Raw genomic sequence first — 23,988 nt, 5'->3', positions numbered from 1 at the left:
GACAAAATAAAACTGAATAGTATTGTAAAATAAATAAAAAAATGAAAATAAATAAATAAATAAATAAGGGGAAAAAAGAGACAAAACAAGAGAGAAAGATGGAAACTCAATAGAATTTAGGATTGAGGATTAGGATTGTGTTAGGATTGAGGATGCTATCTGCCGTTTAAGTATCTTTTAAAGGTGGAACTGGTACCTGTGAGTTTTGGAATGAATACTTGATAACTTCCTGTAGTAACTGTAGCGTGATGAACTTACAATGGCCACTCTGCTTTCCCTACAGATCGTTGTGGAAGAGTTCCTTGAAGACATCAATAATATTCTAAATTCAGGTGAAGTGCCTAATTTATTCGAAAAGGATGAGCTGGAGCAGGTTTTAGCAGCCACCCGACCAAAAGCGAAGGAAGTTGGAATTTCTGAAGGGAACAGAGATGAGGTAGCACATTCCAGAATAGTTCCATGACTTTCTAAGCAGCGATTACCTTAGCCTTTTGCTCAGCAGCCCACAGTTCACCTATAAGGAGTCCATAGGTAGATTTTTATATGATTTTTCCTTCTGATTCTATGTATTCTATTTTCTGTGTGTCCATGGAAACACAATTAGAAAACCTATTGCCCCACAGAGATTACAGTCAGTCAGCTCCCCTTATTCTTCTTCGAGCCTGTGCTTATTAGATACACCTGCAGTGTCCAGCCTGCGGGAGGCTGCAGGCTGAAGCCTAATGCTTTTCATACCCTTGTCTGGCAGCAAGGTTCTGCACAATGAAAACAGGAATGTGTTTTCTCTCTCTGGAACAATACAGCTGCTGCCCACCTCCACTTCTCCAGCACCATGATTTCAGGCACCCCTGTCCCTCCTTCTCTCTGCACCTCCTTCCACTTTGGGGCTATTATACCTGGACAGTTACTGTGTCCCTGTGAGAACTGCCCTGAGTCAGAGATGATAAATACAATCAGCAAGTCTTTTTCTTTCTTTGAGATACCAGGAATTGATCCAGGGGTTCACATAGTAGATAAGCCATCTATCACTGAACTCCAGTACTCCATTTTTATTGTTTGAGACTAAGTCTCACTGAATTTCCCAATGTAACATGAATATTAAAAGGTCTTATTAATAGAAAACCCAGAGCCAGATATTGGGGTGAAAGCTGAAAGATCAGAGAAGCAGAACAGCCAGCCACTAGCTTGCCTCTACAAAATCCTCAGCCTCAAGAGAGCGAGTTCCTGTTTCCTCACGCCTTATATACCTTTCTGTGTCCTGCAATATTACTTCCTGGGATTAAAGGCTTATGTCACCACTGCCTGGTTCTGTTTCTCTCATGTAGCCCAGTGTGGCCTTGAACTCACAGAGATCTCTGCCTCCAGAGTGATAGGATTAAGGGTGTGTGCCACCACTGCCTGACCTCTATGTCTAATTTAGTGGCTGGCTCTGTCCTCTGATCCCCAGGTAAGCTTTATTGGAGTACACAATATAGCAATGTGACCTCGAACTTACTCTATAGATCAGGCTGGCCTTGAACGTGCAATCCTCCTGCCTCAGCCTCCTGAGTAGCTGTATTATACTACTGTATCACCACCAGGTCTGCCTCAAGCTGTCATTTTTAATATTTTCAGACTGCATGAGTATCTTCACTACTTTCTTGTTGCTGTGATAAAAATACCTAGCAAATTTAAAGATGAAAGAGTCTATTCCAGCTCATAGTCCAGGGGCATAGTCCATCATTGGTACAGCCCAGCATGGCAGGGAAGTCATGGTACCAAGAGCTTGAAGCAACTGGACACATCATATCCACAACTGGAAAGCAGAGAAATGAATGTATACATGTTAGAGCCCAGCTCCTTTCTCTACTTTATAAAGTCCAGGATCCCCTGCCTAGAAAACAGTCCCACCCAGAATTAAGATGGGTCTTCTCACACCAAGTCATATGAGCAAGATAACCCCTCACAGGCATCCTCCCGATGAGTCTAGATTTTGTCCATCACACTGAGTATAGATGTTGGCAATTCATTGATCTAAGCTAATGGTTTTTGGTGATAGTATCCTCACTTGTTTTCCTTGCTGTTTTCTTCTATTTTAAACTGAACACTGACCTTTTCCATCAGGTGTTTCAATATTTCATCAGCAGAGTGAGGCAGAAGCTGCACATTGTTCTCTGCATGAGCCCGGTTGGCGAGGCCTTCCGGTCGCGATGCCGAATGTTCCCATCCCTGGTGAACTGCTGCACCATCGACTGGTTTGTCCAGGTTGGTGACACCCAGGACACAGCTCATGATACTTGGTCAGTTCTAAAGGCTTCTAGGAAGTTACTCAGATATAGGTAATGGTCACAACAAAGAGAAAACACAGTCTGTAAAGGAAGGAGAGGCCCCTGACACCGAAGTCATTGTGATCCGGACAAGAGCTGTTTCAGTGCATGGCCGGGGGGAGAGAACGAAGAAGAGAGGAGGCAGAGTGGGAGAGATGGCTCAGCAGTTAACACAGCTCAGCTGTTCCTCCCGACGACCCAGGTCCAATTCCCAGCACCCACATGGTTGCTAAAAGTCATCACTGCACACATGTGATGCACGACAAACATGCAGGCAAAATACCAATACACACAAAGTAAAAATAAATAAATCTCAATGAAAGGTGGGGTCAGAGACAGTGAGTATAAGCAACACTCTCAAGAGATTTTCCCAAAGGAAACAGAAAGACATGAGTAAGGGCTAGAATGGCACAATGAAACCAAGAAAGCCCGATCTTTACATTTTTTATTGTATTATTTATTTAGGAGGCAGGGTATATGCTACAACACTCATATGGAGGTCAGATGTCATCTTGCTGGATCAGTTCTCTCCTTCCACCATGTGGGTCCAGGGGTCAAACTCAGGTTGTCAGACTTGCTAGCAACCACCTTTACCTGCTGATCCATCTTGCTGGCCGAGAAACAAGTACTTTTTAATGGCAATTTTAAACTCTATGTGTGTGTTGATAAAAATGATCCAGGAAGAGAAATACATTGGGTTACCTCACTCAGGATGATTTTTTTCTAGTTCCATCCATTTGCCTGCAAATTTCATGATGTCTTTGTTTTTCTCTGCTGAGTAGCACTCCATTGTGTATATGTACCACATTTTCTTAATCCATTCTTCAGTTGAGGGGCGTCTAGGTTGTTTCCAGGTTCTGGCTATTACAAATAGTGCTGCTATGAACATAGTTGAGCATGTGCCTTTGTGGTATGATTAAGCATTCCTTGAGTATATGCCCAAGAGTGGTACAGCTGGGTCTTAAGGAAGATTGATTCCTAAATTTCTGAGAAACCACCATACTGATTTCCAAAGTGGTTGTACAAGTTTGCACTCCCACCAACAGTGGAGGAGTGTTCCCCTTGCTCCACATCCTCTCCAACATAAGCTGTCTTCAGTGTTTTTGATCTTAGCCATTCTGACAGGTGTAAGATAGTATCTCAGAGTTATTTTGATTTGCATTTCCCTGATGACTAAGAATGTTGAGCACTTCCTTAAATGTCTTTCGGCCATTTGAGATTCTTCTGTTGAGAATTCTCTGTTTAGCTCTGTAGCCCATTTTTTAACTGGACTGTTAGGTATTTTGATGTCTAGTTTCTTGAGTTCTTTATATATTTTGGATATCAGCCCTCTATCAGATGTGGGGTTTGTGAAGATCATTTCCCATTCTGTAGGCTGTCATTTTGTCTTATTGACTGTGTCCTTTGCATGGCCGGGTACCAGGCTGATCTCCAGGAATCCAATTGATGAGAGAAAGGAGGGATTCTATGAGCAAGGGGCATTGAGATCATGATGGGAAAATGTGCAGAGACGGCCAGCCAAATTAGTGGAAACACATTAACTGTGGACCAATAGCTGAGGAGCCCCCATAGTACTGGACTAGGCCCTCTGGATAGGCGAGACAGTTGTTTAGCTTGAACTGTTTAGGGGGCCCCCAGGCAATGGCATCGGGACCTGTCCCTGGTGCATGAACTGGCTTTTTTGAGCCCAGTGCCTATGGTGGGACACTTTGCGAAGTCTTGGTGCAGGGAGGAGGGACCTGGACCTGCCTCAACTAAATGTGCCTGGCTCTGCTGACTCCCCATGGGAGACCTTGCCTTGGAGGAGGTGGGAATGGGGGATGGGTTGAGGGGGAAGGCTGGGGGGCAGGAGGAGGGAGGAGAGGGGAAAGTGTGGTTGGTATGTAAAATGAATAAGAAAATCTCTTAATAAAAAAGAAAAAATTATGCAAAAAAAGAGAGGAATACACTGATACGACATCAGGCCTCATGGAACTAATGTCATTGAATAGCAGTGAAGCACAGGGTGTAATTGTCAGAGAAGAAGCTGTACCCTGGGGGGATAAGAAGTGAGGGGTGAGGGGCACAGGTGCAGGCGGGAAGATATTGGGGTGAGGGTGGGCGGATAAGAGCTCACTGAAGTATTATTTGCTTCTGGTCTTTTTATTCATGTGGTAAACAAAACAATCAACTAAAAGTAGCGCAAAAGAGACATGCAAGTCCAGGGCATGGTAGACAAAGCCCAAGACTGCAAAACCAATGCATTAGGAAAGGCAGAAGCATGTCTGGGCCTCGCTGGGGGGCTAGTTGTCACGAACTACACGGAAAACGCCATGTGTGGCGTTTGTAATCCCAGCACTAGGGAGGCTGAAAACCGAAGGATTGCTTTTCATTCAAGACCAGCCTGGGCCAGAGTGAAAGAGCCTAGCTCAAAAACTAAACGACCATGGGGGGATGTGAGGGAGCACTGGGGGTGTCCCTTCAGCTGCAGTCAGCTGCCCAGCAGCCTCACAGAGTAACTAAGGGTCAGGGGAGCTTGGAACCAGAGAGGTGGGAAGGAGTTGGGGGTCTACGCGGGACGGTGATCACATTGACAGACTGACCCCACAACTGTGTATTACAGCGAAGATGATAGGTCCATGTAACACGCATCATTCCCTGCAGGAAATTCCAAAGATAACCAGCCATTCCTTCATCTAGCCAGCCAACGTTTATCAGCACCTTCTATGTGCTTGACACCGTTCCAGGGGGCAAACTGGTCAGCAAACACAGACCTGAGACCCTGGTAATAAGGCCCGGTTCATGAAGTCCCAAGGGCAGGAGTAGTAGACTAGGAAAAGTCCCAGACAAACACAGTTTCTTAGTGGTTGAATGATGTGTTGTAAAAATGACCGACAGAATTTTTTCTGATGCCCTCTTCATTTACAGTGGCCCAGAGAAGCTCTTCTGTCTGTATCAAAGACATTTTTCTCAGCTGTCGACACTGGAAATGAAGAGCTAAAAGATAAGCTTTCCCTCATGTGCGTGAACGTGCACCTGAGTGTCGCCCAGATGGCGGACCGCTACTATAGTGAGCTGCGCAGGCGCTACTACACCACGCCCACCTCCTACCTGGAGCTCATCAACCTCTACCTGACCATGCTCACTGAGAAAAGGAAGCAGTTAGTTTCAGTACGTTCAGTCTTGTCCACAAAAACAATCTGGCTTTTGGCTTAAAGCCAAAACTTTAGGGGGTCGAGGGGAGGTGTGAATAAAATATCTATGTACCTGTCTTACTCGGAATGCTAAGCAATTGCTCTACCGCTGAGCCATACCCCCATCTTCAAACCAAACCATACTCTTCACAACCTGTAACAGCACCAAAAAAGAGTCCTGTGTTGATGCAAGGGCCTTCTCCTTCCTGAATATTTATATTTTCCTTCTTTCATGTATATGTGTTGTTGGCTCAATAGAATAAAGAAAACACAATAGCACAGAAGTTGAGCAGAGATTCTACCATCTGTGTAGGGTTTTAAATAGAAGAAATGTTTTGTTGTTGTTGTTGTTGTTGTTTTTGGTTTGGTTTGGTTTGGTTTTTGGTTTTTCGAGACAGGGTTTCTCTGAGTAGTTTTGGTGCCTGTCCTGGATCTCGCTCTGTAGACCAGGCTGGCCTCAAACTCACAGAGATCTGCCTGGATCTGCCTCCCAAGTCCTGGGATTAAAGGCATGCACCACCACTGCCAGGCAGAAGAAAGGTTTTTGATGCAGAGATCTCACCATCTCTGTAGGGTTTAATGTGGAAGAAAGCTCTTTGATGAGCAGTAGAGATGAGCTGTGAATGCTCTAACATGTACAGACCAAGACCAAGGACTTGACTGTCACATAGTCTCCATGCCATGAACTCTGCCTCTTCCTTCACAATCTTGAGCCTGTTGTGAAAGGTCTGAGAGCTTGAATAGAAGATAACCCTAAACTTGGAGCAATATACATGTCTATAATCCCAGCACAGGAACAATGGAGCAGGAGGATCAGAAGTTCAAGGCTGTCCTCAGCTACATAGTGAACTTGAGGTTAGCCTAGGCTACATGAAATCTCATAAGAGAAAAAGTAACACAGATTTTTTTTTTTAATTTAGAAAACAAACTTTAGAAATACTTGTAGCTCCTACTTGGACGCTGTGAAATTTAAATAAGACTGCAAAAGGAAAAAGGAAATGAATACATAAAGACACAATGTTCATGAAGTACTTAAACTATGGCCTGGCATGTGAGATGCCCAGAAATAGTGGCTGCCATCCTCCTCCCCATGGAGCCATTAACATGACCCAAAATTCAAACATTTTAGACACAGAAAGTAGAAGCCTTGGCTACTTGGACATTTAAAACACTTTTCGGGAGTCCAGCCTTGTAGAATGCATGACTTGTAACTAGCCCAAGAGTCACCATTTGAAATGATCTTGTTTATGCACCTCTTTCCTCCGGAGGTGTCTCCTGGACTATATGCCACCTCCGCAACCCCAGACAAGGGTTTTCACTCCTAGGAAATAGGGCTCAGATGCAGCAATCAGAGCCCAGGTCTCAGGGCTCTGTCTCCAGACTCTCAGGGCTCTTGACCCACTCGGAGTCAACAAGCTCCCAGAATGAAGGCCTCCAGGGCTTCCTGTCTGAACTTGTCTCTGACATTTGACGTGTTACCATGAAGAATAAAAACAACAGGCCTTGCTCCCTTCCCTCAGTGAGCCAAATGGTTTAGAGACATCCCACCACTGTAGACAGAGGGTTGGGTCTAAGCACATGGTCAGTAGTGTGGCCAGTTCCTAGCATCGTACTGTCTACGAAAGTTTTCCTATTGCTGTAGGTTCACAACTTGAAGTGTAATACAATGGTGTGATGATTCTGTAGGTATAAAATTTAATATATAAATAATGAATAACAGAAATCTAAAGCTTCTAACACTGTTATGGAACTTTTGTTGTCCTTTAGGCACGAGATCGTGTGAAGAATGGTCTCACCAAGCTACTGGAAACAAACGAATTGGTGGATAAAATGAAATTAGACCTCTCGGCTCTAGAGCCTGTGCTTCTACAGAAGTCACAAGATGTTGAAGCCCTGATGGAAAAGCTGGCGGTGGATCAAGAAAACGCTGATCAGGTAGTTGGGGTTCTGGGAGTGGCCCTATGGGTAAAGGCTGCAGCTGGCACCCCAACAACTGCATAGGATAAATAATTGTTTTTCTCATTACTACAACCAAGTAACTGACAGGAAGCCACTTAAGTGTGGAAGGGTTTGTTTGAGCCAACAGTGTGAAGGAGTACAGTCCAGCATGGCTTCAGGGGTGTGGGGCAGTTGACCACAGTGTAGCCACAATCCAGAAGCAGACACGGGTGAACACGGTGAACAAGGGTGAACACGGGTGTTGGGTTTCCTTCCTTTCTATTCAGTCTAAGACCCCACCCTGCCCCAGCTCATAGAATGGTATCACCCACATTCAGGGTGGTCTTCCCTGTCAGTTAAAGCTTTTTAGAAACAAGCCTAGAGACCTGCCCAGAGCTGTGTTTCCATGGTGACTATAAGTTCTATCAAGTTGACAATCAAAACTAACCCACAATAACTGATCAGGTCGTTTTCATGTATGTGTCGTTAAAATAGATACCAGAATCGGTAATGCTACTTTTCTAGAAATTCAGTTATGTTTTAAGTTGTAATCATATTTCACTTGACCAAATCAGAGCTGAAAGAGTCATGAGAGAAGCAATATGTGAAATTATAAAACAGCTTCCCCTCCTTCTAAGAAGGAGCTGCCAATTGATTTTATCATAAGGCATGAGATAGATGAAATGTAACTCCCTCTCGCCACTCTGGTCTAGCACAAAGAGCAAATATAGGTCGTTATCCTGACTCTTCAAACACCAGTCACATGTCTCCTGGTGGAAATACTTAGCATAAGAAGGATTTTGGATCCTTCTAGATTTTGGAATATCTGTATAAATATGAAATACACAGCACAAGACTCAAACCTAAGCACAAGTCCATATGACTTATCTACATTTTATACACAGCATCTTACAGTAACTTGGTACAATCATCTCAGCTACCTGAACTCATCTGTCACTATCACGTGAGGCCCAGTGTGGAACTCTCTGCTTGTGACCATATTCGGTGTTCCATCACTTCAGACTTGGGATATTTTTGCTCACTGAGACCTCCTAATCAACCCCGATTCTGTGACCAGGTCCGAAGTGTTGTGCAAGAAGATGAAGCAATCGCAAAGGTGAAAGCCGAAGAGACCCAAGCGATCGCTGACGATGCCCAGAGAGACCTCGAGGAAGCGCTCCCTGCCCTTGATGCCGCCAATAAAGCGCTGGATTCCTTAGATAAAGCAGATATCTCTGAAATCAGAGTCTTCACAAAGCCCCCTGATTTGGTCATGACGGTGATGGAAGCCATCTCCATCCTCTTAAATGCCAAGTGAGTCATTCAGAATATCTGGTGAAACCTTCCTTTAATGTATTTTCTCCATTTTCATATTTTCCTATATGTACATCCATTCTATTCTCTAACCACCTCTCTTTGGTTTGATTGTTCATTCAACAAACTTATTCAACAAGCATTCTATTAAGTGTCTGTTTTATGATAGATAGTGGGAGATACAAAACACTTGTTTATAGAATGCAGGTAGTTGAGGGGCAAAGATATGAGCAGGTATATATTTTTTTTTTTAAAGAAGATGCTCATTTGGAATGTGGGGCCTTGGAAAAAGCTTGGAGACCCATGATTTTCATGGAATGAGAGGGAGCTGAGCAGGCAGACAGTGGTTTCTTCAGGAAAAGACCATGTATATGTTATGCCAAGCAGATTTCCTCTTGGTAACATTTAGTTTTCAAATTTTCTTTAAAAATATCCTTTTCTAGCCGGGCGGTGGTGGCGCACGCCTTTAATCCCAGCACTCGGGAGGCAGAGCCAGGCGGATCTCTGTGAGTTCGAGGCCAGCCTGGGCTACAAGTGAGTTCCAGGAAAGGTGCAAAGCTACACAGAGAAACCCTGTCTCGAAAAAACCAAAAAAAAAAAAATATATATCCTTTTCTAAATTTCATATATATATATGATATATGTGTGTGTAGATATATATATATGTATGTATGTATGTATATATATATATATATATATACCTTTCTGTGTAAAACTGAGCAGAGTCTGGAACACCCCACTGCCATCAGATGTTTCCACTGGCTCTTAGGCTGACACTATGGTCAGACCAGGGCTCTATGCAAAACATATGTAAACATGAGCAAAGGGGACCTAAGAACCACTGAACATTTTTTTTTTTTTTACCTAGTCAGAATTTCTTAGAAATATCAATATGCAGCCTGGTCTACAGAGCAAGTACCAGGACAGCCAGGGCTATGCAGAGAAACCCTGTCTTGAAAAACAATCAAAAAGAAGAAGAGGAGGAGGAAGGGGAAGGAGAAGAGGAGGAAGAAGGGAAGGAAGGGAAGGAAGGGAAGGAAGGGAAGGAAGGAAAGGAAGGAAGGAAGGAAGGAAGGAAGGAAGGAAGGAAGGAAGGAAGGAAGGAAGGAAGGAAGGAAGGAAGGAAGGAAATCAATGTAGCAAAAGCTCAAAAGAACATGGTTGTTTGACCAAGCGATGCAAAGCCTAGTTAGAAGGCAATTTTAAAGACATCCTAGCAAGAGAGTTTAAAAGTCAAAGTCGAGGCAAAGGCGATAAAATATAAAGACTAAGGTGTTTTCAAAATAAAAACTATAACTTCAGGGTTGGAGAGATGCCTCAGCAGTTAAAAGCACCTGCTGCTCTTTCAGAGGACCTAAGTTCCCAGTACCCACATCAGCTGGCTCACACCTACCTGTAACTCCAGTTCCAGGGGACCCCATGTGTCTTTTGGCCTTCACAGCCACTATACTCACACATACATATGCCCATACACAACACACACAGAGAAACACATACACGTCATTAAAAATAAAAATAAAATAAATCGCATCTTGTGGGAAGCGCTGAAGCAGGCACTTTTGGCTCGGCGCGGTCCGCTGCAATCCGTGGAGGAACGCGCCGTCGAGCCACCATCATGCCTGGGCACCTACAGGAAGGCTTCGGCTGCGTGGTCACCAACCGATTCGACCAGCTGTTTGACGACGAATCGGACCCTTTCGAGGTACTGAAGGCAGCAGAGAACAAGAAAAAAGAAGGCAGCAGGGGCCAACTCCAACGCGGCGGGCAAACAGTTGCGGAAAGAGTCCCAGAAAAACCGCAAGAACCCGCTGCCCCCCAGCATCGGAGTGCCTGACAAAAAGGAGATGCAGCCGCTGGTGGCGCAAAGCTACACAGAGAAACCCTGTCTCGAAAACCAAAAAAGAAAGAAAGAGAGAGAGAGAGAGAGAGAGGAGAGGGAGGAGGAGGAGGGAGGGAGGGAAGGAGGGAGGGAGGGAGGAGAGGAAGGAAGGAAGGAAGGAAGGAAGGAAGGAAGGAAGGAAGGAAGGAAGGAAGGAAGGAATAAGGAATAAGGCGAGTTGGAAGAAGACCTGGTCAACTTTAGGGAGAATGTAGCACGAATCTTAACAGGTCTTATTAATGAAAAATCGATGCCAGGTATTGGAGTTAATGCTGGAAGATCAGAGAAGCAGAACAAGCCACAGCCACCTCAACTTGCCAGTCCCTCAGCTGATCCTGTTTCCTCAGACTGGAAGCCTCTGAGTCCTCATCCAGAATGAATCTCAGCTGAACTGCTGCTCAAAAGCCTAAAAGCTTAACCAGGCTCTAGTTCCTGGTCCTCATGCCTTAAAACCTTTCTGCTTCTTGCTATCACTTCTTGGGATTAAAGGCTCTTGTCACTACCCCTGGCTGTTTCCAGTGTGGCTTTGAACTCACAGAGATCCAGGCGGGCTTCTGCCTCTGGAATGCTAGGATTAAAGGTGTGTGTGACACCATTTTCTGGCCTCTATATCTAGTGGCTGTTCTGTTCTCTGACACCAGATAAGTTTATTAGGGTGCACAATATTGTGGGGAACACAATATCACCACATTTCCCCTTTTTTGTCTAAAATTTAAAAAAGCTTGTAACTAATACTGTAATATTAAGATATTAATACTGTAATAATGTAAGAAAAACTATATCCAATTAGTATATACAATATATACAGTCAGGAATTACATTAACAATGTCTAGTCCATTTACATTTGACAGATTCAGACAAAAAACTCCATTAATATATAACAATGTCCAGTCCATTAACATTTGACAAATCCAGATAGAAAAATTTCATTACTTATCCCATTTAAACAAGTAGTTCCTTTTTAAAAGTAGATTCAGTGATCTCCCTTTTTATCTTATCATATCCAGGAGAAGGGAAAATAACTGATAGGAGAACAGAAAGGCGACCACCTCAGGAAAGAAGATTTGAAAAGCCACTTGAAGAAAAGGGTTCTGAAGGTGGTGAATTTCCAGTTGATAGACTGATTATTGAATGGCCTATCCGAGGCCGAGGTGGTCTTGGAAGGGGTCCAGAAGGCCATGGGCGTGGAATGGGCCGAGGCGATGGATTTGATTCTCGTGGCAGACGTGAATTTGATAGGCATGGTGGAAGTGATAGATCTGGCCTAAAGTATGAGGACAAACATGGAGGTAGCGGATCTCACAACCAGAGAACTGTCAAAGATGAATTAACAGAGTCCCCCAAATACACCCAGAAACAAATATCTCATAATTGTAGTGATTTGGATCAATCAAATGTGACTGAGGAAACACCTGAAGGTGGAGAGCACCCAGTGGCAGACACTGAAAATAAGGAGAATGAAGTTGAAGACACAGGGATCGCCCAACAACAGAGAAATGGATGAGATCTACATGAGCAAACTGGACGTGAGGGAGGGGGGTAATAGAGGGGAAGGGTTGAGGGAAAGAGAGCTTAGGGGAGCGGGAGGTCCCAGCTGGATCAGGAACAGAGTGGGAGGACAAGGAAAGAGATACCATGATAAATAAAGACCCCAGGGGAATAGGAAGAAGCAGAGTGCTAGAGAGGTCCCCAGAAGTCCACAAAGATACCTCCACAATAGACTACTGGCAATGGTCGAGAGACAGCCCGAGCTGACCTACTCTGGTGATCTGATGGCCAAACACCCTAACTGTCATGCTAGAACTCTCATCCAGTGACTAATGGAAGCAGATGCAGAGATCCACGGCCAAGCCTCAGGTGGAGCTCCAGGAGTCCAATCGGCGAGAGAAAGGAGGGATTATATGAGCAAGAGATATTGAGACCATGATTGGAAAAAGCACAGGGACAAATAGCCATATGAATGGAAACACATGAACTGTGAACCAATAGCTGAGGAGCCCCCATGGAACTGGATCAGGCCCTCTGGATAAGTGAGACAATTGATTAGCTTGAACTATTTAGGAGGCCCCCAGGCAGTGGGGCCAGGACCTGTCCTTAGTGCATGAGCTGGCTTTTTGGAACCTAGGGCCTATGCAGGGACACTTTGCTCAGCCTACCAAGGGAGGAGGGCACTGGACCTGTCTCAACTGAATCTACCAGGCTGAGCTGAATCCCCAGGGGAGACCTTGCCTTGGAGGAGATGAGAATTGGGGGAGGATTGCGGGGTAAGGCTGTGGGGTGGGAGAAAGGAGGACGGGAATCCGTGACTGATACATAAAATTAAATAAATTATAAAAGAAAAAAGAAAAAGAAGAGGTTAAGGAAGAGGGTCCAAAAGAGATGACTTTGGATGAGTGGAAAGCTATTCAAAATAAAGACCAAGCAAAAGTAGAATTTAATATCCGAAAAACAAATGAAGGTGCTGATGGACAATGGAAAAAGGGATTTGTTCTGCATAAATCAAAAGTGAAGAGGCTCATGCTGAAGATTTTATAGACCATCATTTCCAGAAGCCAGCAAATGATATAACGTCTCAATTAGAGATCAGTTTTGGAGACCTAGGCTGCCCAGGACGTGGTGGCATCCAAACCGTGGCAGCAGGACTGATAAGTCAAGTGCTTCTGCTCCTGATGTAGATGACCCAGAGGTATTCCCAGCCCTGGCCTAACTGGATGCCATAATAATACAACACTGGTTCCTTTGTGGACCCTCCTGTTCAAAGTTTTTGCATGCTTAAGGATCCCAAACAACTAAGAATTTAAAAAAAGACTGTCATTCATAACATTCACACCTAAAGACTGAATTTTATCTGTTTTGAAAACGAACTTCTCTAGCTACACAGAAGTAACAAATATATTAGTCGATTTTGTATTTAGAAATGTATTGGTAGCAGGGATATTTTCATAATTTTCAGAGATTATGCATTCTTCATGAATATTTTTGTATTGCTGCTTGCAAATATGCATTTCCAAACTTGAAATATAGGTGTGAACAGTGTGTACCAGTTTAAAGCTTTCACTTCATTTGTGTTTTTTAATTAAGGATTTTAGATGTTCCCTCAATTACAAGCCGGTTTTAAAGATTAGGCACAATACGGGTTTTAATATCTGCTTTGCATTTTCGCACATGGTGAGCTGGGATATGTAAACTTCTGATTTACCAGATTTTATGCTGCATGAAATACTAACCACTATGTATTTTAACTATATATTTTTATTTGGGAGTTGAATTTTTTCCCACAACTTATGATAGCTGATATATACTAAATCTTTATACAGAATTATCAGTACCTGAATGAATTCAAAACACATTGGTTTAATTAACTCTTGGCTCATGCATGGTTTATTAGGTTCAAATTATACCTGATTCACCTATATTTACTTTTAAAATGCATAGCTTCCCCATTTTAAAAGTAAAAGTAAACATTGCTTTGGAAAAAAATAAATAAAAAAATAAATAAATAATAAAATAAATCTTTTTTAAAACTACTCTTTCTTTGATATCTTACATTTCTAAAACTCTTGTTTTATATTCCATTATCTACTGAATCTAAGCCATAGAGATTTAATCATCCAGTTGCCTCTCTCCCCATGAATTAGTTGGGCCATTACCAGAATTACGGTGCCGAGGTTAAAACTCCCCACCTCGTGGGGTAACGTTATGATATTCTCCCAGGAGTTCATCTTGGTATTCTCCCATTGCTTGACGGTGGCACCATCAACTCACCACGGTCTGTCTTTCAGGCCCGACTGGCCAACAGCAAAGCAACTTCTTGGTGATTCTAACTTCCTAAGAAGGCTTCTAGAGTATGATAAGGAGAACATAAAGCCTCAGATACTGACAAAGCTTCAAAGGTACATCAACAATCCTGACTTCGTGCCTGAGAAGGTGGAAAAGGTGTCCAAAGCCTGTAAATCCATGTGCATGTGGGTGAGAGCCATGGATCTGTATTCTCGGGTGGTCAAGGAAGTCGAACCAAAGAGACAGAAACTCCGAGCTGCCCAGGTACATTATCCAAACTGTGGTGTTTTATAGACTAGAAGGTCATGACCAGTCGTCACTCACACTCTCTGTGGGAGGCCACTGTGATCCTCTGGTGTACAATGTGATAGTGATTGCAGGCTGAAAGTAGCTCATTTTTAAAAATAACAGGCAGGTTTTTTTCCTCAGAAATTTTCTCTAAAGTCAGCCTTTTGTCGAATAAGAAGAAAGTGAATCTTGAGTAGATTCATCTCCTTAATATCAGGGGAACGGGCAATACGTCTGTGACGCTTGTGAAGTTTCTGGTAGTCTCTTGTGTGAATGGTTTGCATTCCCACACCTGGTGGTGTCATCTCAGGTGTGAGAAGCACTGAACCCACAATCAGACATGAGGTCCTCAGTCTTCCCAGGAAGAACAAAGAATGACCTGCATGTGGAGCCAGTTACCAGAGCTGTGGGTATCGAGCAGGGCTGAGCAAAACTTTTCTCGCCACATCTAGACAGTAGATACTGCTCTAGCACTGTGATTACCCCTGCAGAACCAGCCAATCCATAAACAATGCCTGCACCAGCAAGCATGGCGAGGCTCCAGCATCACTTTGTGATGGACACTGTCATTCTGATGTCACACATGTATCGTGCCGCAAACTGCGCTTTTGATTTCTTTTTTCCTAGTGTTCCACATTATGAGGCTCCGAGTTAAGTCCTCGGCACACTGAAGAAAAGAACCAAGAAGTGTGGGGTGGGGGGCAGGGAAAAAGAAGAAGTCCTAGTCCAGCTCACAGCATGGACAGACACAAACAGCAGTTCACCATTTCTGGGGGAGGGAGAAGTGCTTGCCCTCTGCTGGCATGGCGCCCATGGTCCTGTATGCAACCCTGATGAAACTCATCCGGTGGTTAAAAACAAGAGGCATGGAAGAGGAAGGGAGACTAGCTGGAAAGAGAACTGGGAAGAGTGGGGAGGGCACAAGAGAGGGCAATGGGAAGTGAGTGTGATAAATATACAATATAAACATATAGGAAAATGTCATAGTGAAGCCTATTATGTATAGCTCATAGACGCTAATAAAAATTTTTAAAAATAAGCAATAGGCTAGTTGTGGCCTGCGGGTCTTAGCGGGTAGACTTCTGATACAGAGAACTCGTTAGGAAATATTAGTCTCCATCATACATGAATATTCAATTTGTTTTATAATTTAAAATCATCATCCATTATAGGAACTACTATATCTTTTGCTCTATGCATTCTGTGATTTGTTTTCTTGGCCACTGTTTTGTTTGTTTGTTTGTTTGTTTGATTATGGTCTCACATTCTACTTTAAAGAGAGGAGGGGAGCTCATGTAGCCTAGGCTGCCTTAAACTTGCTATCTGGATTTCTGACCCCTTGCCGCTATCTCCCAGGTGATAGTATTATAGGTATGCACCACCATGCCTAGTGAAGCACTAGGGATTGAACCTAGGGCTTCACACACGCTCCACAAGTATCCTACCAACCAAGCTACATCCCTAGCCCAAGCTATGCAGGATGGAAGTCTTTGGGGACATGTAAAAAGGAACACAAATCATATTTCACATCAATTTTACATATAGGCAAGTCCGTCTCTGTGAGACCCATTTGCTTACTTGCTTCCATTAGGCTGAACTTGACATCACAATGGCCACCCTGAAAGAGAAGCAAGCATTGCTGAGACAGGTGGAAGATCAAATAAAGACCTTGCAAGATGAGTACGACAGAGGCGTGAATGAGAAAGAGAGTCTGGGTAAGAGACACATGACTTGTTTTAGACAGGGAAGGCCTAGCTTTCCAAAGGAGGAAGAGTTTCCAGAGAGTCAGATCACAGCTTTCGAAAGACCTCATTTTATTTACAATTATGTTTATATGGTGGGGGCGGGGGTATAAGCACATGAGTGCAATGCCTGCAGGAGCCAGAAGAGGGCATCAGACGCCCCAAAGCCAGCGTTGTGAGCCATCTCACACAGGTGCTGGGAACCACACTCAGGTCCTTTGTAAGAGCAGTAAGCATTCTCATCTGCTGGGCATCTCTCCAGCGCCCAGATCTCAGCTTTAACCTAACCTGTAGGGTATGCTTTCATCGTCCTTCTCTCCTGAGCTTTCTAGTACCAGATGAGAAAGACGCAGATGCTGTATGAATCCACCCTCTTACATACAAAAAGGCTTGTTAGAGCATTTACATTATAACTCGCAAGAACACGTGACTTTGGTCTAGACAATAAATACCGCAGACCACAGAGAGAGAGCATTGTCTTCAGGCAGAGTTGGGAGCGCACAGGAAGCTCTTGGCACGGGAGAGGCTAGACTTGGCTCTGAAATGCACACACACGAGGAACTGGAGTGAGCTTCTGTACAGATGAGCTGACATCATTAGCCACGTAACCCTAGCTCCTTTGGAAACCAAAGCAAATCCATCAACGTTTAATCATTTGAAAAACATCGACTAACGTGACCCGATGTTCTCAAAACTGTCCAGCCAAGAACATGGCCCTGACCAAAGCGCGCCTGGTGCGTGCTGGAAAGCTGACGGCTGCGCTGGGGGACGAGCAGGTTCGGTGGGAAGAAAGCATTGAGAGATTCCAGGATGAGATAGAGAACATCGTCGGCAATGTGTTCATAGCAGCAGCCTGCGTGGCTTATTACGGGGCTTTCACAGCCCAGTATAGGCAACTGGTGAGTAAGACTGCCGTGTACAGCATGGTAGGAAGCTGGTGGAACTGGAGGGGGGGGGCAGGGGACGACACGACTCATTTTCCCAGGTTTAGATGGAAGTTCTGCACTATGGCACTTCACCAGGGCAGCAATTTTTATTATATTTACACACACACACACACACACACACACACACACACACACACACACAGCCCTTCACCTCTCCTAATGACTGGTGACCACTTACATCTAGGCTTCCAGTAACATATTTCTCCCTTTCTTCCTTCTGCATTGTAAAGCTAGCCGTCACTCAACACAATAACCTGGGGGAACCAGAGGGATAGAGTGAGGTCCCCGCCTTTATGTCAGAAATGGCATCTAAAGTCAGCAGAGAGGCAGATTCGTGAAGAGACGGGACAAGCACAGACAGCTTGAGGGAGGAGATGAAAAGGAACAAGACACTGGATGAATCTGTGTTTTCTGGGGCTTTTGTCTTTAATGTGTACACACACACACACACACACACACACACACACAATTTATCAGAACATGAATATTCTGTCTGCATGCACTTTACAGAGACCTAAATGACCAGGAAGAATTGCATAGTCATTTTTTTTTTTTTTTATGAAATAACTTCCTAAAAATGTTCACCTCCATGAGCAGTGGAACCTGGTCTAAGAGTCACCGAGACTCGGGAAGTACTCAGGGGTCCTCTGATTCGGTGTGAATGGTCCTTTGTTGGGGAGGAGGGGAAAGACAGTTCTGTATCATGCAGTAGTACTTCCAGCCATGTAAGAACCCCATTCTTCTTCTCATGAGGAAACTGAAATCCACACAGGAGCTAACCTGCCTGAAGTCATAGCTAAAGACACACCATTCTGGCATTAGACCCTTGGTTTTTAGGGCACTTCCTTCTTCCTTGTCCTCCGTGGAGATCAGTAGGTCACAGCTCTCCCAGCAACTGGCTTCCTGCTGCTCTCATCATACAGTGAATGTTCCTCCTTGCACAGCTCATAGAGTGCTGGATCGAGTCTTGCCTGTCCCTGGATATCCCGATTGACCCCGCCTTCAGTCTCATTAACATTCTTGGAGATCCCTACGAAATCCGGCAGTGGAACGCCGACGGACTGCCCAGAGACTTGATATCAACTGAAAATGGCATTTTGGTGACTCAGGGGAGAAGGTGGCCTTTGATGATTGATCCCCAAGATCAGGTGTGTAACAAACCGTTGTGACAGGGTGGCCCTCCGCTGAATATTTACCTGTCTGTGATAACATGTAGGAGAGGATTCTAACAGACTTGAAAGGCCGTGGACACTTAGACCTAGGGAGTTGAGAAGTCTACCCCGAGTCCCTCGACTTACAGAAGTGGTCAGTTTTGTGAAAAGTCAGAGGGACCCGCACAAGAGCTCTCCATTCTTCGTTTTGACTGGTTTTGTTTAAAAGGATGGCCGTTAGTTTTTCATTGTCTATTGGGGAGCATATATACTGACAGAAATTTGTGATCATGAGTCCTTTGACCCTAAAAAGCCTGAGGAGTTGGGGTGAAGTCAGAATAGATGGAATTGGGGGCAAGCCTGCCTTCAATTTACAGACTCCTGCTGTCTGGCTTCCTAAATGCTGTGTGGGCTCTAGAATAGGAAGCGCCTGCAAAAGTCACAGAACCTGAATGCCGGGAGCCTGGGCTGTCCTAGGCGGCGCTTTTCCTCCTCTGTTTTAAATTTGGACAAAAAGAGGAATCTCAAACATTAGACTTAAAAAATGTTTTTACTAGGAAGAGGAACTTTTGTTTTATTTGGGGGTTTTATTTTTATGTCTCCAGTTTAGTTGAACAATATCTCTAAACTTTATTCTCGAAACGTCCCCTTTCCCAACCTTTGTTTCACTCAGCAGCAAGGGCCTTCTGTGTGTTTTCTCTCACAGGCCAACCGCTGGATACGAAACAAGGAAAGTAAAAGTGGCCTAAAGATCATCAAGCTTACAGACTCCAACTTCTTACGGACCCTGGAAAACTCCATCCGCCTGGGCTTGCCTGTCTTACTGGAAGAGGTTCGGCTTCTGCTTTACCCTCCCCTGTTAGTCCCTAGCTATCTGATGTCTGGAATGCTGTATACAGGCCAGTAGACCACACCTGCACATGGGAAGGACACCAGTCAAGTCCATTTGCAAGCTGGTCAAACCAGTTGCTACTCAAGCAGCACATTCTCCCATGAGATGAGCTGGAATCTGTTGATTGAAGGAATTTTTGCTCCATTATTTTGTAGCTGAGTCTCTACTTCCCAACACTGCTCATTCCCAGGCCTCATTGCAGGCCTTAAAGGACGGAAATTCAAAGCAATAATGACAGTAGGAATCTTTGTCTACATACACGCCACACACTAATGATGAACCACAAATCATTTCCAGTAGATGTAATCATTATTTCTACTTGGGCATAAGGTCAGATTAAATTGATGACTAATAAAAAGAAACTGGGTTTTTTGTTTTGTTTTGTTTTTGAGACAGGTCTCATGTACACAGGCTGGTCTCAAACTTATTATATAGCAAAAAAATGCCTTGAACTCTTGGTCCACTTGCCTCTACCTCCCGAATGCTGGAATTACAGATTGGGCCATCACAGCTGGTTTCTACAGTGCTAGGACTAGAACCTGGGACTTTGGGCACAATGGGCGAATACTCTACCACCTGAGCTACGTTCCCAGCCCACAGAGGGGTGGCTCATTGAGTTAAAATGTTCCACTAGAAGATGTATCACTCCAAGATTAATATTGTTTACATTTTTCACTCATTCCACACACCTCTGAGAACAAACTGCAAACAATATAGACAGTTCCTGTCTTCGATAGCAGATAGACTCGTTGGGGACAAAGATAGTAAACAAAGAAAATAAGTGAGGGGAAGAAGAGATCTCTCAAGCAAAAGCTTGGAAAGAACACACGGGGTATAGAGACAGCCAATGGGAGGGGGGCTATGATCCCGCTCTACTTTCATCCTCTGGCTGGGATAAGACACTCTGACAAAAAGCATCTCGGGGAGGAAAGGATGTTTTTGACTTACACTTCCAAGTCACAGTCCATCACTGAGGAAGGGCAGGGCTGGGACCATGAGAACGCTACTTTTTGACTCCTTCACTGACTCAGTTAGTTTTGTTAATACAGCCCAGAATCACCTTCCCATGGATGGCTGGACCCTCCAGCATCAATCGGTCATCAAGACAGTGTCCCACAGACATGCCCACAGGCCAATCTGATCTAGGCAATTCTTCAACTGAGGCTGCCTCTCCTCAGATGACTCTAGGTAGTTAACAATACAAACTAACCAGCACAGAGCCTAGTGAGGGTGAGATTTAAGCTGTCATTTCTGTCTGAGCTCAACCCAGCAAGAAGGTTTCCAGGGCAAGGGGACTCAGGCGCCAAGAAGATCGCCTGATGTGTTTATCCTTACCAATAAAAACTCGGGAGTCAGATATCAGGGTAAGAACCTGGGTGATCAGAGAAGCAGCAGAGAAGCAACCAGTGACCTCCTAACTCTGTCATTTCTCCATTCAAAAGGGCTAAGACCCCCCCCTCTAAGCCCCACCCTACTACTTTCTGTCTCTCTATCTGTCCTCAGTCCTCCAAAACCTCTATGATTAATGCTGGCCAGCTAGTAGCTAGCTCCACCCTCTGATTCAACGCAAACTTCATTGTCAGAATGTGATCCAGATATCACACAACAATTGCCTAATGACACTTTGCTTCCCTAATTTGCCATTCCGTTTTTTTTTTTAAATGAAGAAGGAATAAACAAAAGCATGGGCTGTGACTACTTCAATCCCTTGTAGAAGTATCTCTGATACAGCACAAAAGGTGCTCAGAAATGATATTGACCTGGGGTAATTTAGCGGCAGCCCTTGCATGATAACAGGGACCAATAATAATATGTCATTGCTAATATTTGTGGGAACCAAAGAGTCAAAATGTGAACCAAACAGTCAAAATCTCAGTATCCTAACTTATTAATCCTCACTCCAACCTTACCAGACAGTTACTGTTATTATCCCATTCTTCCAATGGAGAAACTGAGGCAGTAAGAGGTTGAACTATCTGAGCAGTCTTGACTGCTCAGAAAATCTAAAATGAGTTACAATACTCCCCATTGGAGCCACATAGAGTACCAGGGCCTCAGTGCAGTAAGCTTTGACCGACACAGAGAAGGTGCCAGAATGAATCTCAGGCCCTGCCTTGAACCCTGAAGTCATGTGACAGAGAGAAGTCTCTAGAAGATTTTGGCACAGTTATATTAGCTCCAAGCTATGCTCTCAACCCTGTGTTTACTTTGAGACACAAGGGGTCCCAGGGACTGTCCTCTTTCACAGCAGAGGACGAGAATCCCTTCCACAGTGTTGTGCCCTGTGAGGGAGAGCCCTTTATCCGTAGCAAAGCACACTTGGGAGTCAGGCTCCAATTCAATGACAGGATGCTCCACCTGGCCCTTCCCTGCTCTCCAGGGCTTGAAGTCATGACCACGGTGCTCCTTCTTAGATCCTCTCTGTATTTGCTACAGCAGTTCCCTCAGACTTTGTCCCTACCTGTTTAGGAGTGTGTAATCAATTTTGTCTATCTCAGTATTTTGTGCGGAGGCTGGGGAAGATGTGGTTCACGTGTTGTGCATGCATGTGGCGGCCAGAGATTGACCTCGGATGTCTTCCTCTATCAATCTACACCTTGATTTTTGAAACAGGGTCTCTCACTAAACCAAGACCTTACCAATTAAGTATACAATCTTAAATGATCTCAAGGCAGATTATTTACTTGGCTACAAGGTATAGCAAAAGTTCAGTCTCTTTGAGATCGAGAGGAATTTTCAGAAAAGTGTATCATCACATAGGTCTACTTGTGTACAGACAGCTGAGGAGTGGATCACCCAGCAGTGATATCCCATCGTGTTCCTCTCTTAGCTTATTTCTCATAGGAATGAGTAGTAGCATGTGAGGCTATTCTAAATAAATGCATTCCCTTTGTGTGTTCTTATTCACTTATACAACTGATAAATACTCAGAAAACATGTACTGTTAGAGGTAAGGTAAGGATATTAGGAAAATACACGATCACCAGGAAAAGTACTTATTCAAAGTAAATCTTGAGGCCCTTAAATGTCAAGTTGGTGGCATCTATTTTCAAATCCTTGCTTTTGTCATGGTTTGTTTCCATTTTTAAGCTCAGAGAAGTCCTGGATCCAGCCCTGGAACCCATTCTTTTAAAACAAACTTTCATGAGTGGCGGAAGACTACTCATCCGCCTTGGAGATTCGGACATCGATTATGACAAGAGTTTCAGGTTTTATATGACAACCAAATTGCCGAATCCACACTACCTGCCTGAGGTCTGTATGAGCTGCTAGTCTGGAACTTTTCACCCAGCTGAATTATGTGATGATTCTCCAAAGCTTGGTGGGCTCCCACGTGCAGGGATCAGCTAACAACCTCTCCTGCTCCCCGTTCTCTTCCTTTGCCACCCTCCTTACCTTCCGTAGGACACAAGTGCCCCATCCAGTCAGTTCCCACAACAACGACCTGTCTCATAGCACTGTGCAAACGCCAATGTCCTATACTCACAAATAAAATTGGAAAACTCTAGTGACTGGGTGAATTTAGAGAATCATTGGCCAGAGGTCTAGTAGCAGTTGTTAGACTTGGCAGAAGGTATTATCTTTTTCCTTCTCTTTGCCATTGATTTATTTAAGTGAAGTCTGAATAATGTGATAGTACCATAATAGTTTCCCATAAAAATGTTATGATGAAATGAAAGAAGTAAAGTAGCTCATTTTATTACAAATAAAGCTTCTTTTGAACAAAGACATTATGTGCAAGTCACCATCTATAAATGAGTGATTTTATTACCTCGTTCAGTTCCCACAGACACCCTTATAAATTCCTTATAGCTATCAGAAGCAAAAGCTTGACAGATATGAAAGGCTTGCCCAACATCATGCAACCACTGAAGGGTGCAGCTGAAATTCAAACCAAAGTTGTTGATTCTAAAAGGCTACTGCTAACCCTTTCTGGCTCATCAATTCTTAAACTATCCTGTAGGATCCTGGGTATGGGGAAGAGGGGAGGAGCAAGGTTACCACTCCTACTGGAAGAGGAAATCACGAATTGAATTCTGAAATCATTGAATTTTCACAGCCACTTTATGCTTGGCGTATGTGGGTAGTCATGTGCATGATCAGACTTGAGACTTCTGCATCTTCCCAGACAACAGGGAATCCTAGTCCTATAAAGAAAGCCCATCTTGTTATACCAGCTGACTTAGGCACTCAAATCCACCATGCTTGTCTTCCAGGTGTGCATTAAAGTCACCATCATCAATTTCACTGTAACTAAATCAGGTCTGGAGGATCAGTTGCTAAGGTAACTGGGAGAGAGTATGTGTGGGAAGCTGGATTATGGTCATGGGTTTCATAATGTTTTGTTTAGAAGGGTATTTTGAGATTTAGTTTTTTATATTTAATCATTTGCATGCGTGTTTGTCTCTGTGTATCTGTACTTGAGTGCAGGTGCCTTCAGAGGCCAGAAGATGGCATCAGATCCCACAGAGCTGGAGTTACAGAAGGTTATAAGCCACCCACTAAGGGTGCTGGGAGCAAAACTCAGGTCTTCTGCAAGAGTAGTATGACTCTTAACCACTGAGCCACCTTTCTAG

The 23,988-nt window shown here is 44.0% G+C and overlaps 1 protein-coding gene and 1 pseudogene across 1 annotated transcript in view; both read left to right on the top strand.

Annotated features, from left to right (window-relative positions):
- The window catches only part of Dnah6 (dynein axonemal heavy chain 6), a 211,279-nt gene that overhangs the window by 123,991 nt on the left and 63,300 nt on the right, over window positions 1-23,988 (top strand). Inside the window, 12 exon segments of the mRNA XM_028855187.2 lie at window positions 284-436; window positions 2,104-2,244; window positions 5,214-5,456; window positions 7,247-7,414; window positions 8,496-8,731; window positions 14,394-14,655; window positions 16,271-16,394; window positions 17,124-17,320; window positions 18,313-18,516; window positions 19,226-19,351; window positions 22,502-22,666; window positions 23,629-23,696. Coding sequence (XP_028711020.1) covers window positions 284-436; window positions 2,104-2,244; window positions 5,214-5,456; window positions 7,247-7,414; window positions 8,496-8,731; window positions 14,394-14,655; window positions 16,271-16,394; window positions 17,124-17,320; window positions 18,313-18,516; window positions 19,226-19,351; window positions 22,502-22,666; window positions 23,629-23,696 — 2,087 coding nt within the window.
- Window positions 10,281-13,328, top strand: LOC114681599 (annotated as a pseudogene).

Source organism: Peromyscus leucopus, chromosome 3, assembly GCF_004664715.2.
Source record: "Peromyscus leucopus breed LL Stock chromosome 3, UCI_PerLeu_2.1, whole genome shotgun sequence".
In the NCBI taxonomy this organism is placed as follows: Eukaryota; Metazoa; Chordata; class Mammalia; order Rodentia; family Cricetidae; genus Peromyscus; species Peromyscus leucopus.
The sequence above is the reverse complement of the archived record's forward strand: the minus strand, read 5'-3'. Positions and strand labels throughout refer to the sequence as shown.